This window comes from Bubalus kerabau, chromosome 14 (genome assembly GCF_029407905.1).
Source record: "Bubalus kerabau isolate K-KA32 ecotype Philippines breed swamp buffalo chromosome 14, PCC_UOA_SB_1v2, whole genome shotgun sequence".
NCBI lineage: Eukaryota > Metazoa > Chordata > Mammalia > Artiodactyla > Bovidae > Bubalus > Bubalus kerabau.
Window position 1 is genome coordinate 60064891 of NC_073637.1, and position 17789 is coordinate 60082679.

A 17789-nucleotide genomic window follows, 5' to 3' on the forward strand; every position below is an offset into this window, starting at 1 on the left:
CAGCTGCAATGTCCGTTAATATGTGAAAGACTATTAACATTTTGCTGTTTTCATTCTCCCCCTGTAAGAAGTGAATAAGGAACAGGTGTGGACAGGGAAGCAGAAAAGTTCCTTTGAGAGTTATAAATCAGCCTGATCCTGGGTTGAGTGCATGGATGTCTCTGAGGAACCCCATTCCTTTCCCAAGGCATTCCAAGTGGGTAAAGGGAATCTAACAGGAACCAAACCGCCTGCAGTGTGTCTACATTCCAAGAAAGAATGCCAGAAGTTTCAGACTCAGATCGAAATCTTTGTCATAGTTTTCTCTTTATGTGATCCAATTTCCTCTTAATTAATCAACTGGGATTTTGTCTCTGAATTGTTGGACCATAGTTAACATTATCAGATGCTGTTGAACTCTGAAAACATCTGACAGATTTCTAGATAGAGTATTAAGTCATCTTCCCAATTGTCTTAATCTTAGGAGGTAAATGACCTACAGGATGAAAAACTGATAACATTTTTTAAAAATAAATTTGTCTCAATTTCAGAAGTAATTACAGTTACCTTTTTTAATGCTCTTGGACAGCAATTTTCAGTGTGTTTAACTGCATGTCAAGATTGGAGGAAAGTGTAAAAATCTATAGAACTGTGGTATGAAAAAAATTTCTATTTGTCTTACTTTAAGAAATACTCAGTGCTGACCCCTGCACATTTTTACCTGGTTTAGGACACATTCTAGATAGTTCTTTCTCTATACAAACGACCCATCTATCCAGTCCTATTTAAAATAAAACAGAACACAACTATATTCCAGTCTTTGTTCTCAGAACTGAAAGCATGGCTTTTTCTGCATGAACCTAATGTTATGCCAAGGAAGTTTGTGTTATTAAAATCAAACAGCCGAGTGGGGCTTGCTTCTGATAACATTCACTTACTTTGTCTTTAAATAGTCTTATTTAACAAAATATTTGAAAAGATTTGTTGTAATAGCAGTCTCTGAAGTTCATTGTGTGTATAGGTCTCAATTTAAAGATTTTTTAAAAAAATAATTGGACTAAAATTTTGACTATTGTCTTGTGTATTAATACGACTTGTCTATAAAGTAATTCAAACTTGGAATTAGAATACTAGGCCCTTTTCTCCCCACTTATCTGGGCCTCGGTTTTCTCATCTGGTAAATGGAGCTTGGATGAGATGACCTCTAAGGTCTACATCAAATAGAGCTGAAGGCAAAAGAAAGAGGCAATCGGATGCCTTTGAGGAGTAGGATGAAAAGAGGCACAGGCTTTGCATCAGACATCTGAGTTCCAGTCTTAGATATTATTAGCTATAGGAAGTTATGCGTCACTGTATTCAGCCATAAAATGGGACTAATTAAAGCTGTATCGAGCACTGCTGAGGTTTCAATGGAAATAAGCCTATTATGTTCCCAGTACAACTTGTACACGTATTTTCTGCTCCTATAAATGGTCGGACCATATTTTAAGGTCAAGAAAAACTTAAGGCTGAGCACATGATCGGATCTAGTAGTTTCCACTCTGGCACTTGGAGAAGAAAGGGCAGGATCCTATCACTGTCCTTTACCAAGAGAGATGTCCCTCTGCTGTGATGAAACTAGAGCCGTCAGGGTTTAAAAAAAGCGCACGGTCAGGGGGAAGGCACCGCATCTTGGCAAGAAGAGCTTAACATAGTTTCCAGTCACCAAACTCTCTTCCCACCCCACACCCCGCTTCTATTTAAATCCTGGGCCCTCCACCGGTCCACACTCATTTTAGCCAGTACCCAGGCTCTCCGCAGAGAAGGGTGGCATGGCTCCCGGGGAAAAGAAAAGGGGGGACGGGCCGGCCAAGAGTGCCCTCCGGAAGGTGCACACAGCCACCCTGGTTATCACCTTGGCCCGAGGCTGGCAGCAGTGGGCCAACGAAAACAGCATCAGGCAGGCCCAGGAGCCTGCAGGCTGGATGCCAGGGGGCACCCAGGACCCAGCCGATGCTTCTGGACCAGCGATAGACGCCCCCACCCGCTGGAAAGCTCAGAGGGCCCCAAAGCCTTCCTCCCCGAAGCCGGAGGGCTGTGGAGAAGATGGACACGGCTCGGAGGAAGCCAGCGCGGTTTCTCCTATCAAAAGGAAAGAGGTGACCAAAACGGTGGTCAGCAAGGCTTACGAGAGAGGAGGGGACCTTGGCCACCTCAGCCACCGGTACGAGCAGGATGGTGACCAGCCGGAGGCCAGGCAGCCAGAGAGCGATGTTGACAGACTCCTCCGCAGCCGCGGCTCCCCAACGCGGAGGAGAAAGTGTGCCAAGCTGGTGACCGAGCTGACCAGAGGCTGGAAAGCGATGGAGCAGGAGGAGCCCAAGTGCAGGAGCGACAGTGTGGACACAGAGGACAGCGGCTACGGAGGCGAGACGGACGAGAGGCCGGAGCCGGATGGAGAGCAGGTGGCCGTGGCCAGGATCAGACGCCCCCTGCCCTCCCAGTAAGTGAACGCGTCTCTCAGCGCCTCACCCTGCCTGCCACGCCCCCGAGCAGCTGAGGGGTGCCAGAGAGCAGGGGAGCCCTGCCCGAGTAAGGGGGGGACTCGCCGACAGGGCTGGCAGCCGGGGCTGGGTGAACGCTGGCCCCTGGGCCAAGAGGACAGTCCCCGGCTCAGTCATGGACCTCCGGGTCAAGGGCTTGCCCCCTTTGGTTTCTCCTCTCTGTTCTGAACCCTCAAGGTTTAGCCACAGCAAAGATGAAGCCACCAGAGATAGGTGTCTGCTACGGATTAATGTTTGAAGTCAGTTCTATAATGAGTAAGGACTGGCTTATTTTTTCTGCAGAAAAAAGTATTTCCTGGTAGACTGAGGGGAGAGACCTTTCCCTTGTCTCAAATCAGTGTATGTAATATTATCAAGAGACACATCTACCCAAATAGTGCCCATGGAACACAGACTTCTGTGAGCCTGGACACAGGTGGGAGGCTGCTGTCGGACTTGAGAACAACCTCTGAAGACAGACAGACAGACCCAAGTTCAAATCCCATCTCTGCCCTGGCTATAGATAATGAAACTGTGATACACTTGAAAGTTGCTAAGAGAATAGCTCTTAAATGTTCTCATCACACACACACACACACACACACACACACACACACACACACACACAAACAAAATAGCCAGTTATTCTTCTCCAAACCCTCCTTTGTAAAATGATGGCAACAATAAATTCTGCTGTTTTGAGAGAAGTAGATGAGATTAAAGCTGCCAAGAACTTAGCACAGTGCCTGCGCCTAAGCTCACTATATGGAAGTTATTAGTCCTCATAGCTTATTATTTAGCAATTCTTCAAACTTTCAGAAAGCTTTTTCCATTTATAAACAAAGGCAGAATGCCGTTAAAGCTAGGTAATTAAAATATCACAATGCTTGTGTGCTATGTATGTGTGATAAGTTGCTTCAGTCGTGTCCACCTCTTTGTGACCCCATGAACTGTAGCCCACCAGGCTCCTCTGTCCATGGGATTCTCCAGGCAAGAATACTGGAGTGGGTTGCCACACCCTCCTCCAGGGGATCTTTTCCACCCAGGGATCGAATCTGAGTCTATGTCTCCTGCATTTGCAGGCGGGTTTTTTTACCACCAGCGCCACTTGGGAAGCACAATCCTAAAGCAGTTAAATGCATACATGCACACACCAACACATGGACTCAGACTGATACAGTTATACATTTATTCTGACAAGAAACACATGCTTTATTTCAAGACAGTAACTCTCCCTCCACAGAACAGAAAGTCAGGATTTCTCACTCTACAACCACAGGATATCAGAATATGGGGAAAGTCTCAGATGTGATGAAATGCTTACAAGCTGACTCCCTCTGGGAACAGTTATATGTGAAGGTGTGCTTTTCAACTTTTATGGAACAATCAGTAAAGAACAAAATTGGGAACCTTATTTGACAAAAAGTTGCCTTACAGCTTGTGACCTTAAAGATGTTTTGAAAGAATGAGCACTATTATGGGCTTCCCAGAGAGCTTCTCAGGTGGCACAGTGGTAAAGAATCTGCCTGCAAATGCAGAAGGCTTGGGTTTGATCCTTGGGTCAGGAAGATCCCCTGGAGGAGGGCATGGCAACCCACTCCAGTACTCTTGCCTGGAAAATTGCATGGACAGAGAAGCCTGGTGGGCTACAGTCCAGAGGGTTGCACAGAGTCAGACACAACTGAGTGACTAACACACACACATATAGGTGTTTTACCTGCTTTGTCCTTTGAACTCTCACAATAAGGTTGGTAATATCTCATTTTAGGGATGAGAGCACTGAAGCTCAGAGGGAAAGTTCACTCAGCAAGTTAGTGACCTGAGACATTCATGCCCATCTCCAAATGTCACGCTTTGAAACCAGACATGATGCTACTTCTCACTCCGCGCCTTGAGGATACACTCAGAGATCTGGATTTGTGTTATACTTACATTCACATAGGAATTCATAACCAGAAATCACTATTCTACCAGATCGTATGGATTTAGGAGGTATGCATGCTAGAAAATGAAATAATAGAACCCAACAGAATAAAAACCGAGGGTAGCACAATGAAGATATTCCTGTCAGCATCTTTTGAATTGGCTGAGGGCAGGGAGATGACAGCTGGGACCAGTCTCTGACACATGTCCTCTCTTTCGGCACCTAAGAATTGTTCATATGTTTATTTACTTAATCCTCACAACGTTCTCTCAGGGTAGGCGTAATCATTATCTTCACTGGATAGATGGGAACACGAGACAAAGAAATATTAAGGAATTTGTATAGGATTGTACTGTCCATGGGATTCAAACCCAGGCACTCTGGATCCAGAGCCCACCTTCTTGACCACTACTCTAAACTGTCTCACCTGAAAGTGGGAACATGCATAGTAGGCCCTTCTCATGGTTCCCCAAAACACGCCTTCTCTGTGTGCTAGAGCAGGACATAGGCTTTGAATGAGAGACAATTAGATTTGGAATATTGGTTACCTGGGAAAATCTTAGTTTCTTCATTCGCACAAAAAAAAAAAAAAAAAAAAGCTGTGATAATCCATAGAGTCATTTTGGTATCAATCATGTAAAGTGAGGGGCACAGAGTTGTGCTCTGTATAATACAAGGGGCCAGCCCTGGTCATCCCAACACTGCACAATACTAGGAGACTGGCTGTCAGGGTTGGGGAAGGGAATAGGGCTTCCCTTGCGGCTCAGTCGGTAAAGATTCTGCCTGCAATGCAGGAGACCCGGGTTCCATCCATGGGCTGGGAAGATCCCCTGGAGGAGGAAATGGCAAACCACTCCAGGATTCTTGCCTGGAGAATCCCATGGACAGAGGAGCCTGCCTGGCTGTAGTCCATGGGGTCACATGACTGCAGTTGGACATGACTGAGTGACTAACCCTACGTACCTACCTATGGGAGTGAAATCCCTCCCTTGTTTCTTGGGTTCCTTTCCCTCAGTCTTAGAGCACACAGGGTACCGGAATGTTGCCCACAGCAATAGCAGCTCTGAATGTCAGCCAATGTGAGCGATACTCAGGAAGCTACAGTGGAAGCCCGATGGGGCTTTTTACCTCATGGGGTGCTCACATACTGCTGGAGACATAAATGTGGCATCCCTGACTAGGCCTATATGAGAGGGGGTTTGTTCACTTATTTTTAATTCTAAGCACCATTCTTTCCCCATATCCACTAATAGGGAGAAAATGATGTGTCATGGATATTTAAGCAGAAGGAGAGTTTTCTGGGTGGTCCCACGGATAACAGAGACAAACAATTCAGGTTAGATAAAAAGTAGAAATATTCCTTACCAAAAGAATTTTACTAACTGGGGCTTTACTATGAAAATGAGTTCCACTTTATGCTTTGTTTTTAAAAGTCTTTTGACTGCGTAGCTATGTGACTTGTTTGGTCCAGGTCCTTCAGACAAAGCAACTTTTATCTGCCCCCCATGACAGTAATGGCGCAGCATGACACAGCGTGTTACATACAGTAAGGGCGCAGCATGACACGGCGTCCTATGTACGGTAATGGCGCAGCAGTACACAGCGTGTTACATACAGTAAGGGCGCAGCATGACACGGCATCCTATGTACGATAATGGCGCAGCATGACACAGCGTGTTACATACAGTAAGGGCGCAGCATGACACGGCGTCCTATGTACGGTAAAGGCGCAGCAGTACACAGCGTGTTACATACAGTAGTGACACAATATTAAAATGAGAGTCATGCATCCACCCTCTCCTCCAAGGTGCATTCAGTAAAAATGAAATGGTTGCGCATGAGGGGGTGCTTTATAGAAAAGGGAACTGAACACAGAAATGTATCCACGTCATAGAGCCAGTAAGTGATGCCCTCGGGAAGTGATGCCAGAGCTCGTGTTCTTCCCAACCCAGGGATCGAGCCCAGGTCTCCCACCTTGCATGCAGGTTCTGCCATCTGAGCCACCAGGGAAGAATGACTTTACTCCTAGAGCTTGTGTTTTTAACCACTGTGTTAGACTCATCTCTCAGCAGAGAACAGACTCAATGAATCAAATGGAGATCCAAGCATCACCTCCCAGGTGGAATGGAATCCCAGGAAAACTCCCAAAGTGTAATGTTTTGGTTCTACTTTATTAAAGATACTTGCTAGAAACAAAGGGGAAAGTATGGCCTTCTAGTATTTGCCCCAGTTCTAGAGCTTGGAACCCTTCCATGGACTTAGGACGGTTACCCGTCTGCAAGGAGCAGAGCAGCACAGGCCTGGTTCCCACACCTGGCTGATAACAGAATGAAGAGCACAGTTGTGAATGCACAGTCACTCTGCTTCTGATAAATGTGACCCTGTGGATGTCACGCTCCCATTAACCAAACTCGCTATATACTTCCTGAAAGAAGAGTAAGCACGTGAGTGTGCACAGGAGCAGATTCTTCCCAGAAATTCCCTGAGACATCAGAAATGTGGCAGAAGTTCTTGGTTTTACTGACAGAGAAGCGTTTTAGCTTAAGATATGAACGTGGTGCCAGTCTTTCAATATTGCTTTGCTTTCTATGAATTTATACTAGGTCATCTTTCTGAAGCTCAATCTGAACTATCATTCACATTTTACTTGAAAATTTAAAAAACAGGATAAGCTGCTATATTGATTCCTACATTCAGATGCTCGGAGTTTGAGACTTACTAATCCTGATTTAAACCTGATCCATTCAGACTTTTTAAAAATTGAAAATATGAAAGTAATACCGAACATGTACAAGATAGATAAAATTAAATACTCCTTAAGGTATATTTCCTTCTAGTAATTTTTAAGCAACGCAATTTTCTAATTCTTGCTTAAAGGACCAATTTTTTCACTTTCCTTCTGTCCTATTATTGGAAATTATAGTTTAACTATATAACAAATGGACATTAAAATTTAGAAGATTCTCTTTTAGATGTTTCTCTTCTTCATAGTGTTATTACCTCACCAAACCCCACCCTTATCCCAAATGATATAGAATTTCAACACTCAGGGAATTTAAGTTCCTAGTAAAAAGAAAAAAATATATATCATCAAAGAATGAGGCCCATATAATATACAGTTTATGCAAATTATATCTGGATACTAATTTGAATATTTTTCAATTCTGTGCTTTCTCTAAGTTATAAAATCAATACAGTTGACTCTTACAACATGGGTTTGAGCTGTGTGAGTCCACTTATAAGTGGATTTTTTTTTTTTTTCAATAAATGCTTACTGGGAGAAGGCAATGGCACCCCACTCCAGTACTCTTGCCTGGAAAAATCCCATGGACGGAGGAGCCTGGTAGGCTGCAGTCCATGGGGTCGCTAAGAGTCGGACACGACTGAAGCGACTTAGCAGCAGCAGCAGCAAATGCTTACTAGAGTATTGCTCAACCTGTGCTGGTTGAATCCATGGATGTGGAAGCATGGATACAGTGTAACAGTAGAACGTGAAAGTCACTCAGTCATGTCCCGACTCTTTGTGACCCCATGGACCATATATATAGTACACGGGATTCTCCAGGACAGAATACTGGAGTGGGTAGCCATTTCCTTCTCCAGGGGATCTTCCCAACCCAGGGATGGAACCCAGGTCTCCTGATTGCAGGCAGATTCTTTACCAGCTGAGCCACTAGGGAAGCAACTGTAGAGTTATACTCAAGTTTTCAGGTGCCTGAAGTATCCGAGTCCCCCGCCCCCATACATAATTCCCCCGAAAAAGCGGATGCGGATCCTGTAGTACTGCAGTGTGTGTGCGCATGCTCAGGTGCTTCGTTCGTGTCCGACTCTTTGCGACTCTATGGACTGTAGCCGCCAGGCTCCTCTGTCTATGGGAGGAGAGGCAAGAGTGGGTTGCCATGCCATCCTCCAGGGAATCTTCCCAAACTGAACTTAGGTCTCTCGTCTCCTGCATTGGCAGGCAGCTTCTTAACCACTAGTGCCACCTGGAAGCCCAGTACTGTAGTATTTACTCTGAAAAAGTGTCCACATAGAAGTGAACCCATGGAGTTCAAACCTGTGTTGTTCAAGGATCAACTGTAATACCAGCAGAAAGAATTTTGAAAAAAAAATTTAAAAGAAAATCAACTATCTCTAGATGAACAATTTCAGTTATGCACGTACTCTTGATTTCCTCAACCTGGTGCATATATGCATTTTACATAGTTAAAATTGGAGCATGTGCTCAAATTTGTTTTATTCTGTTTATTTTTATGAATGTCTTTTAGTGATTATTCACCATGCTTTTTCATTACTGAATATTCGTTAGTACTTAAAAGAGTGGGACTTCCCTGGTTGTCCAGTGGCTAAGAATCCACCTGCCAATGCAGGGGACACGGGTTTGATCCCTGGTCCAGGAAGATTTCACGTGCTGTGGGGCAACTGAGCCCGTGCTCCACAACTACTGAAGCCCGTGCACCCTAGAGCCTGTGCTCCACAAGAGATGCCACCACGATAGGCCACGCACCGCAACTAGAGAGTAGCCCCCACTAGAGAAAACACTCGCGTAACAACAAAGACCCAGCAAAGCCACAGAAATATAAATTAATTTTGAAAAAAGTGTGTCTGGTACACAATAGGTGTCATACATAATTTAATAAAGGATGGAAGGAATGTCAAAGTGCCCAGAAGTTCCTTAAAGGGAGGATGTATTATGTTCTATACTATAGGACAGAACCACAGTTAGGGCTCAGGAGACAAAAACCATGAGTTAGTGACTCATGCTGTTCTTTTCACTGTCTTCTGAGATATTCAGTCTGTTCTCGAGCAAGTTGTTCTAGCCTCAAGTTTGATATGAGCTTTGGGTTCTGCCAGGATGACACTGGGCTTGTTATCGAAGGCTGTGTCTGCCATGGATTGCCATCATTGCAAGGGGACTAGGCATTTACTCTCGTTTGATCATGAGATCTAGCAGCCCATACTCTGGGCAGCGGAACAGGGACAGTCTGTGGAGACGCAGATGAAGACAAGGACCAGCAGGGCTGAGGAAAATGCATTTCACTTCAGGGCAGTGTAGTTCCTAGCACTTGTCCATACATACGTGTGTGCATAGTTGCTCAGTCGTGTCCGGCTCTTTGCAACTCCATGGACTGTAGCCTGCCAGGCTCCTCTGTCAGTGGGATTTCTCAGGCAAGAATACTCGAGTGTATTGCCATTTCCTCCTCCAGGAGATCTTCCCCACCCAGGGATGGAACCCTGTCTCCTGCAGCTCCTGCATTGGCTAGCAGATACTTGACCACTGAGCCACCTGGGAAGCCCTTCCATACATACGTGATTTTTTTTAAGTTGTAATAATTGTGTAAAGTTTTCGGATGCTGATTTTTCCCAATTGACTTAATCATATACTTTTGTCCATGTGCTTACAAAGAATAGTAGTGTTATCTGTAGCAGTATGCTCCTGGTTTCAATTCTGTTATGACAGTGAAACAATGCAGCAAGCTAGGGACACAAAGCATGGGAATTAATGAAAGTTCGCCACCTAGTGGCTGTCATTCCTCTTTGAAAAATAATACATGTATGCCTCCCTACCCATATCTGTTAGTTTCCTGCATTTGATTGATCAGATTTTAGGAAATCAATTTGGATGGTGAGGAACACCCGCATCTGACTTGTTCCTGGGTTTTGACCAGCAAATTATGAGAGTTCAGGGAGGGGTTATTGAATTCACCCATGCCATTCATGTGTGTGTGTATGTGTGTGTGCTTACTCACTCGGTCATGTCCAACTCTTTGCGACCCCATGGACTGTAGCCACATAAGCAATTTCAGCTCTACCCTACATCTCCAATTCCAAAGCTTCCAGACAAGAAACCACTTGGTGTTGGGGAGAAGGATGGGTGAGTCACTTGTGGGGAATGAGGAATATAGATTTCTGACTTTTATATAGTCCAAGAGTTCATGCTTTACTTATAAGATTGGCGCTAGAGAGATGACAGGAAAGTCTGTTAAAGACAAACTTTGCTGTTTTAAAATTAGGTCTACACTCGCCAATGATGGTTTTTAATAAGAAATGCATTCCATGGAGAAGGCAATGGCAAGCCACTCCAGTACTCTTGCCTGGAAAATCCCATGGATGGAGGAGCCTGGTAGGCTGCAGTCCATGGGGTCGCTACGAGTCGGACGCGACTGAGTGACTTCACTTCCACTTTTCACTTTCACGCAATGGAGAAGGAAATGGCAACCCACTCCAGTGTTCTTGCCTGAAGAATCCCAGGGACGGGGGAGCCTGGTGGGCTGCCATCTATGGGGTTGCACAGATTCGGACACGACTGATGCGACTTAGCAGCAGCAGGAGTATTTATACCAGATAAATCTGCAATTGCTAAAAGGCAGGATTACTTCCAAAGAGCTGCTTTCCCGGAATATTACTGTGTATTTTGAACCTCCCTCTCTACAGTTTGACTTCAAGTTTGAGAAGAGAAATTGACTTCTGTATTCAACACTCAAAAGACCAAGTCCTGAGATCTTTTTATCTAATAAATATCAAATGAAACACTAAAAAAAAAAAAAAAAAAAAAATGCATTCCAGGCTGCAATGGCAGACCCACACATTTGAGACAAAACTCATCCACTTATTACACACTGTCTTGGCAGGCTGAGGGGCACCATTACATAGCGGAGAGAGCACGGTCTTTGGCCTCAGACATTTGGGGTCTGAATCACACGTCTTCCGCTGGGCTGGGGCAGCACTTCACAGTAGTTATACACAGGCTCTGGAGCTGGCTTTACTTTGGTTCAAGTCCCAGCTCCATCATTTAACAACTTTGTGACTGTAAGTTACCTAACCCTTCTGCCCTCACTTTGCTCATCTGTGAAATGAGATTAATGGTACCTATCTCATAAGAGGGTTGTGGAAATATTAGTAGAAAGTGTTTAGAAGAATGTCAGCACATAGTATTCAATAAATATTACTATTGTTAGCTAGTATCTCCTATTTATACAACTAGATATTTCAAAATTTGTGGAACATCATAGATATGAACATAGATATGCTTCATTAAAAATACGTATTTAAAAATCTATACATGGCAAAGGTGGCAGCAAGGGAGACACAGACATAAAGAATAGACTTTTGGAAACAGTGGGAGGAGGAGAGGGTGGAATTACTTGAGAGAATAGCACTGAAACATATATATCAACACATGTAAAGTAGATAGCCAATGGGAATTTGCTGTATGACGCAGGGCACCCAAAGGCGGTGCTGTGTGACAACCTGGAGGGATGGGGGTGGGGAGGGATGTGGGAGGAGGTCCAGGAGGGAGGGGCCACATGTATGTCTATGGCTTCATGTTGATGTGTGGCAAAAACCATCACAATATTGTAATTATCCTCCAATTAAAATAAATAATTTAAACATCTACACGAGTGAATAGTACAAGTATGTGGCTGATAAAAAACCTTATTTGAGGCAAATAACTTTTTTGAAGTCGTGTATAAAGTGGATTCCCTTAACCCACTGATATGACTCCAGTTCTAAATGTTACTAACATGCAAGTTTGAGCTACACATATTTGCCTTACCTTTGTGTAAGGAAGTTTTTCCTTGAAATAGAGTTTAATATCATTTTATGAGGCTTAAAACATTATTGTTACTCACAGAGAAAATAATCTAGGACCTATCTCAAACTCAGAACAATGGTGGCATCGTCTATGACTTTCCTTCTTCCATCTCTTATTTTTTTGGTTTATGTGTCTTTTATAATGAAAAATTTATAGACTTAAATTAAGATGCATATGTATAAGAAGTACAAGTAGAAAGCAACCCTTGCTAAATTATGAATATCTTGATTTTTTTACCCTCTCTCTTTTTTAGGGCAAACAGATTCACAGAGAAGCTCAACTGCAAAGCCCAGCGAAAATACAGTCAAGTGGGCAATTTGAAAGGGAGATGGCAACAATGGGCTGATGAACATATCCAATCCCAGAAGCTCAATCCCTTCAGTGAAGAGTTTGATTATGAGTTGGCCATGTCTACCCGCCTGCACAAAGGAGACGAAGGCTACGGCCGTCCCAAGGAAGGAACCAAAACTGCCGAACGGGCCAAGAGAGCCGAGGAACATATCTACAGAGAAATCCTGGACATGTGTTTCATCATCCGCTCGATGGCTCGCCACCGACGAGATGGCAAGATCCAGGTTACCTTTGGAGATCTCTTTGACAGATATGTCCGTATTTCAGATAAAGTCGTGGGCATTCTCATGCGTGCCAGGAAACACGGACTGGTCGACTTTGAAGGAGAGATGTTATGGCAAGGCCGGGATGACCATGTTGTGATTACTCTACTCAAGTGAGCTTTCAAGCACACAAACCAGACTTGACCCACTCTTGTCTTAATGCTAAATGCTAACGTAGTGAGCAAGTAAAATGCAAACTGCTCTGTAATAAGTCACTAAATATTAAACAATTTTTTTACATAAATAACTTTTGAGCACTCTATTTCTGAGGGAGTTTGAAGACTGAGAAAGCACACACAAAGCATTTCAGAAAGCACACTGAGGATTATTTGTGCACAATAAGTATTTAAAATGCCACTTACCCTTTGGGCAAAGATATTTGGCTATTCTTTGCAAAGCTGCTATAGATATTAATGTAAATAATTATACCTAAGATGAATTCGGGTAAATACCAGCAAACCATACTATGATATGTCATTGTTTAGGGACAAAAAACCATTCCATTAATTTTGGCAAAACTAAACTTAAAATTTTCTAAGCAGCCTGACTTTGTTCTATTATTTTTATGATAGCATCACTTACAAAATAAGCACATAAATAAAAAGTTGTATTCAAATAAGACACTGAAATTGATGAAATTGCTCTGTGGTCTTTGAATTTAATAGGTTTCCAACAGAAGTTAGCCATCCTTCTCTGATGTGATTTGCGCAAATCATGTGAAAACAGGCATTGCTGGTGGTCATAGAGCCGGCAAAGAAAGCACTTCTGTTCATCTTCTCTATGATAAAGCAGAGGTGAGAGATTTAGATTTCTCTGCCTTTGCAGGACTGCTTGGGGAAGTTTATTTTTTTCTCAAAAACCTTAATGAGTCATGCTGTCTACATTTACCTCAATACACATCAAAGTAGAAAAACAGAAAATGCTACAATGAACTGGAATGTTGAGTGTAGAAGAATCTGAGTCATGGGTAGATCAGAAACAAACTTTAATCAAGTCATTTTACTGTTTCATTTTACTTTGTGCTCTAACAAAAGTTTTGAAAATACCCGAAAGTCTAAAACAGCAACATTAGTCCAGCCAAAGTGAAAAAAGTATAGTTTAATGATGACAAGGAAATTTATTTGGCACTAATCTGTTCCTTGTCATTTTTCTCCATTAGTGTACCTTATATAATTCTAAAAACAAGCTGAATAAAATGTGAGATTACAATTCTTAAGAAATTCAACGAAAGTTACTAAATGACAGCACTTTGGTGTTACATACAGAAATTAATGTCAAAGAATAATCCAGCAAAATAATAGGTGCTCCTAATTGTAAACTGTTAGACTTAATACAAAGTATGGATTAAACTACCATAGGAGTTATCTTTGCTTTCATAAATTATTTTCTTTCAAACTGAAAGTTTCAATATCTTCCTAAAGAGGAAAGTTTGTATATTTTTGTTTTAATAATAGATTTGTCAAATTACATATTACTTAGTAGAATTTCACATAAGATGTATACTTTTATCATAACAGTGAAACCTATGTCAAAAGCTTAAAACATGGCACGAGAATAAAACATACTTTTATGTTCTTGTTTTTGTAATACTATTTTAAAGTATGTTCCAAAGCACACTCCACAGTGTGGGCCATTGCGGAGGGTGAACGCGGTGGCCATGAAATGTGGCATAGTTTTTATAGCCTGGGTAATTTCATATGCTTATGAGTTGGAGGACTATTCCAACTGTTTTGGGGAAGGGGCAGAGATTTCCTGGATTTAGGCCACAGCCCACTCCTTGGTCTTTTAACAGGGCCTTGGAACTGTCATGCCACCTCTGGATGTGTCATTTCACTTGCTGACTCAGGATCAAGGTCTAGTCTTGCCTGCCATTGTGGTCCCATTTGATTCTAATCAGTTTATGTTGTATCCCTGGGCTATGTCATTCTTTCAAAAGTTGTGCCCTACCCTTTTCCCTCCTGTTACAGTAGGGGGGGTACAACAATCACATTTAAAATCGAACCTCATACCCACCAGAGATGCTTGGCAGGCACAAACAAAACCTTGTGGTCACCAGGACCCAGAGAAAGGTGCAGTGACCCTCATGAAAGACTCAACCAGATCTGCCTGTGTTTGAGGGTCTCCTGTGGAGGTACGGGTCAGCAGTGGCCTGCTGCGGGGACAGGGGCTCTGGCTGCAGCGGTTCTGAGAGGTGCAGCAGGTGGAGGCAATAGTCCTCTTGGAGGAGGTTGCCATTAGCTCCACAACAGACCTGCCAGGTGGGCTATCCAAAACTGGAGAACAATCATACCAAAGAAGTCCTCGCACTCTTGCAAAAGTTCTAGGCCCGACAAAAGACTTTCCAATCTGGGCATCTGGCAAAAGGACTGAGAATCTCCAGGGAATCTGACTCTGAAGGTCAGCAGGATTTCATTACAGAACTTCCACAGGACTGAGGGAAACAGAGACTCTTGGAGGACGCAAACAAAATCTATTCCAAGGAGAAAGGAGCAGGGACCTTCAAGGCCGAACAGGTCTTTAGATAGGCATTTTCAGGAACTAATTTTATGAGCCCAATCCTTGTATCTTCTCATAGCTAGAAAAGCACTAAATCCCTTCACGGTGACATCAGCTCCTCACCAAGACTAGCAGAGAACCTTTTTGTAAAGATAAGCATTTTATTGCATGAACGTGCCCTTTACCAAAATCACATATATTGCTCCCCCCACCCCCCCACCACATACCCCCCTCTCCCAACACACACACCCCCCTCTCTGGAGTAGTTCCTCAGAGATGTCTGAGGTGCCGTCTCCTGGGCTGCAATCCTCATTTTACCCCAAATAAAACTTAACTTACCTTTCACGCTGTGTATCTTTTTAAAGTCAACCATTTGTGGACACCAGCTCCTGACCAGACTCTCCCTCTCAAAGTGTATTTTTGCTTAAGTAAACTTTCATTTTACTTTCTTAACCTCTCTGCTTTGTCTCTGAATTCTTTCATAATGAAGAAAAACCTTAAAACTCTTTGGGAATACCAACAAGGATTTTCTCATGGCACTGTGTGCCCAGATTTGGGGAGCATCCCTGTTTCTTCACATAAAAACAACCTGTCTCTAACAGAACAACATCATATTGACTTTTTGACCAAGAAATTCCAGTACTGCAAGCAGCCAGACCCCACTTTTGGTAACAATAGGATATATTTTTATCCCTAATCTACAGAGAAAAAAAATGTTCTCCGTTAGTCACCTCTTCTTTTGGAAAGAAACCAGCCTGAATCGGCTCATAAGCAGTTACTGCTTACCTCTGAAGAGGAGGAAAACTTAGCGCACACTCTTCAAAGCTCTGAATTGTTTGTTTCAACATCTCAGGGAACAGAGAATTTCAGAGGTGCTACTTAAAGGCTGATCTGCCTTCCACGGACATCAGCAACACCTGTTGCTTGTTAGAAATGCAAATAAGGAGTCGCTCAGCACTGCAGAGGTTTCAAGTTTTGGCATGCTGAAAAGTCACCTGGAAAGCTTGCTAAGGATCCCTGGGTGAACCCCAGAGATTTTAGTAGGTCTGGGATGGGGCTCAAGAATTGGCTTTTCTAAGTTCCAAGGTGGTGCAACTATGGCTGTTATTCTTTAGAACACCTTAGAGCAAAACAGGGAGAATTTGTCACTTTTTCAGGTTTTAACACCTTTATCTTCTGACATAAAGCTCAGCTGCTTTCAGTTGTGTAACAGAATCTGGTTTAAATAACAAAGGGAATTTATTTCCTCACACAAAGTGTAGTTTAGAGGTTGGAGGGCTTCAGCTGTTGCCAATTATGTTGCCAACTACCTGTTCTTTCCAAGTAAATGACCTCTTTCTGAATATAGCTGAGAACTGTGAAGCTATCATGTGTGGCCATACATACCAACTAATCACTGCCCCTCACATTTATCTTCAGTCCTACCCATAGAGCATTTTTAGCACATTTTAGGGCTTCAATAAAAAATGTTAATCTCTGTCCTTCCTCCTCCTTTGAGGATGTCTATTATTTCCACCCAAAACAATTTTTCTCAATTTTCACAACATTTTGTCACACCAGAATAACTCCTATGTGCTGGGTAGTTTGAAGAACAGACACACATGGTCCTTTTTTTTTTTTTTAAAAAAGGCTTTAAAGTCTAGCTCAGACAACTTTCTTTCTTCACTCTCTCCCCAAACCAGCTTAGGAATCCTTGCCACCCCGGCCTTTCCTCTTACACAATGATCACAATGTATTGTGTATGTATACTAAATGCTGTGTATATAAAAATTATGAATAACTATAAAGTAGGCTCGATCGTGTAGAAATGTTACCTGAAAACTGGGTTTGCTGTAAGATACAACCAAGCCAAATTGCAGAAGACGTATTACTTGCTCTAAGTAAGGAGAACACCAGGGATCTTCTCCAAAACAGTGTCTCTCGGAACAGCAAAACTGGGCAACTTTAAGCTATTGGTACAGGCATATTCATGAAGGGGCTTGGGTGGTAGGCAGACTTCAAACTTTAGTTGACTAATAACATGAGGGTCAGAAAAGGTCAGCATCATTATCCCTCCGATTCCAGTTGATCTGGTTGTTGGGATTTAAGTTTTGCAAACCAGCTCAAGACAATGCTCTATGCTAGCCTTAACCATTGACAGAGAACTAGCAGTCTTTACAACTGCTATCTTTGCTCTTGTTATTTCTCTTGCCTGGTAATGGTTTTGTTCTCAAATATTTTTTGTCCCCTATATTGAAAAGCAGAGACATTACTTTGCCAACAAAGGTCCATCTAGTCAAGGCTATGGTTTTTCCAGTAGTCATGTATGGATGTGAGAGTTGGACTGTGAAGAAAGCTGAGTGCTGAAGAATTGATGCTTTTGAACTGTGGTGCTAGAGAAGACTCTTGAGAGTCCCTTGGACTGCAAGGAGATCCAACCAGTCCATTCTAAAGGAGATCAGCCCTGGGTGTTCTTTGGAAGGAATGATGCTAAAGCTGAAACTCCAGGACTTTGGCCCCCTCATGCGAAGAGTTGACTCATTGTAAAAGATTCTGACGCTGGGAAGGATTGGGGGCAGGAGAAGGGGACGACAGAGGATGAAACGGCTGGATGGCATCACCGACTCGATGGACCTGAGTTTGAGTGAATTCCGGGAGTTGGTGATGGACAGGGAGGC

The 17789-nt window shown here is 43.1% G+C and overlaps 1 protein-coding gene and 2 long non-coding RNA genes across 3 annotated transcripts in view; 1 reads left to right on the forward strand and 2 right to left on the reverse strand.

The window, feature by feature from the left end:
* The window catches only part of LOC129626967 (uncharacterized), a 93946-nt gene extending 77877 nt beyond the window's left edge, over nt 1–16069 (reverse strand). Inside the window, exon 1 of the long non-coding RNA XR_008702347.1 lies at nt 15919–16069. This is a non-coding gene — a long non-coding RNA (uncharacterized LOC129626967). The remainder of the gene's footprint in view (nt 1–15918) is intronic.
* ABRA (actin binding Rho activating protein) lies at nt 1740–13257 on the forward strand. The gene is made up of 2 exons (XM_055546447.1): nt 1740–2461; nt 12276–13257. The coding sequence occupies exons 1-2, from the start codon at nt 1791–1793 to the stop codon at nt 12751–12753; spliced, it is 1149 nt and encodes a 382-aa protein (XP_055402422.1). The 5' UTR covers nt 1740–1790; the 3' UTR covers nt 12754–13257.
* LOC129626971 (uncharacterized) lies at nt 13266–15695 on the reverse strand. The gene is made up of 2 exons (XR_008702354.1): nt 15472–15695; nt 13266–13414 (listed from the first exon to the last, which is right to left on the reverse strand). It is a non-coding gene; the product is annotated as an uncharacterized LOC129626971 (long non-coding RNA).
* Nucleotides 16070–17789: the final 1720 nt, after the last annotated feature.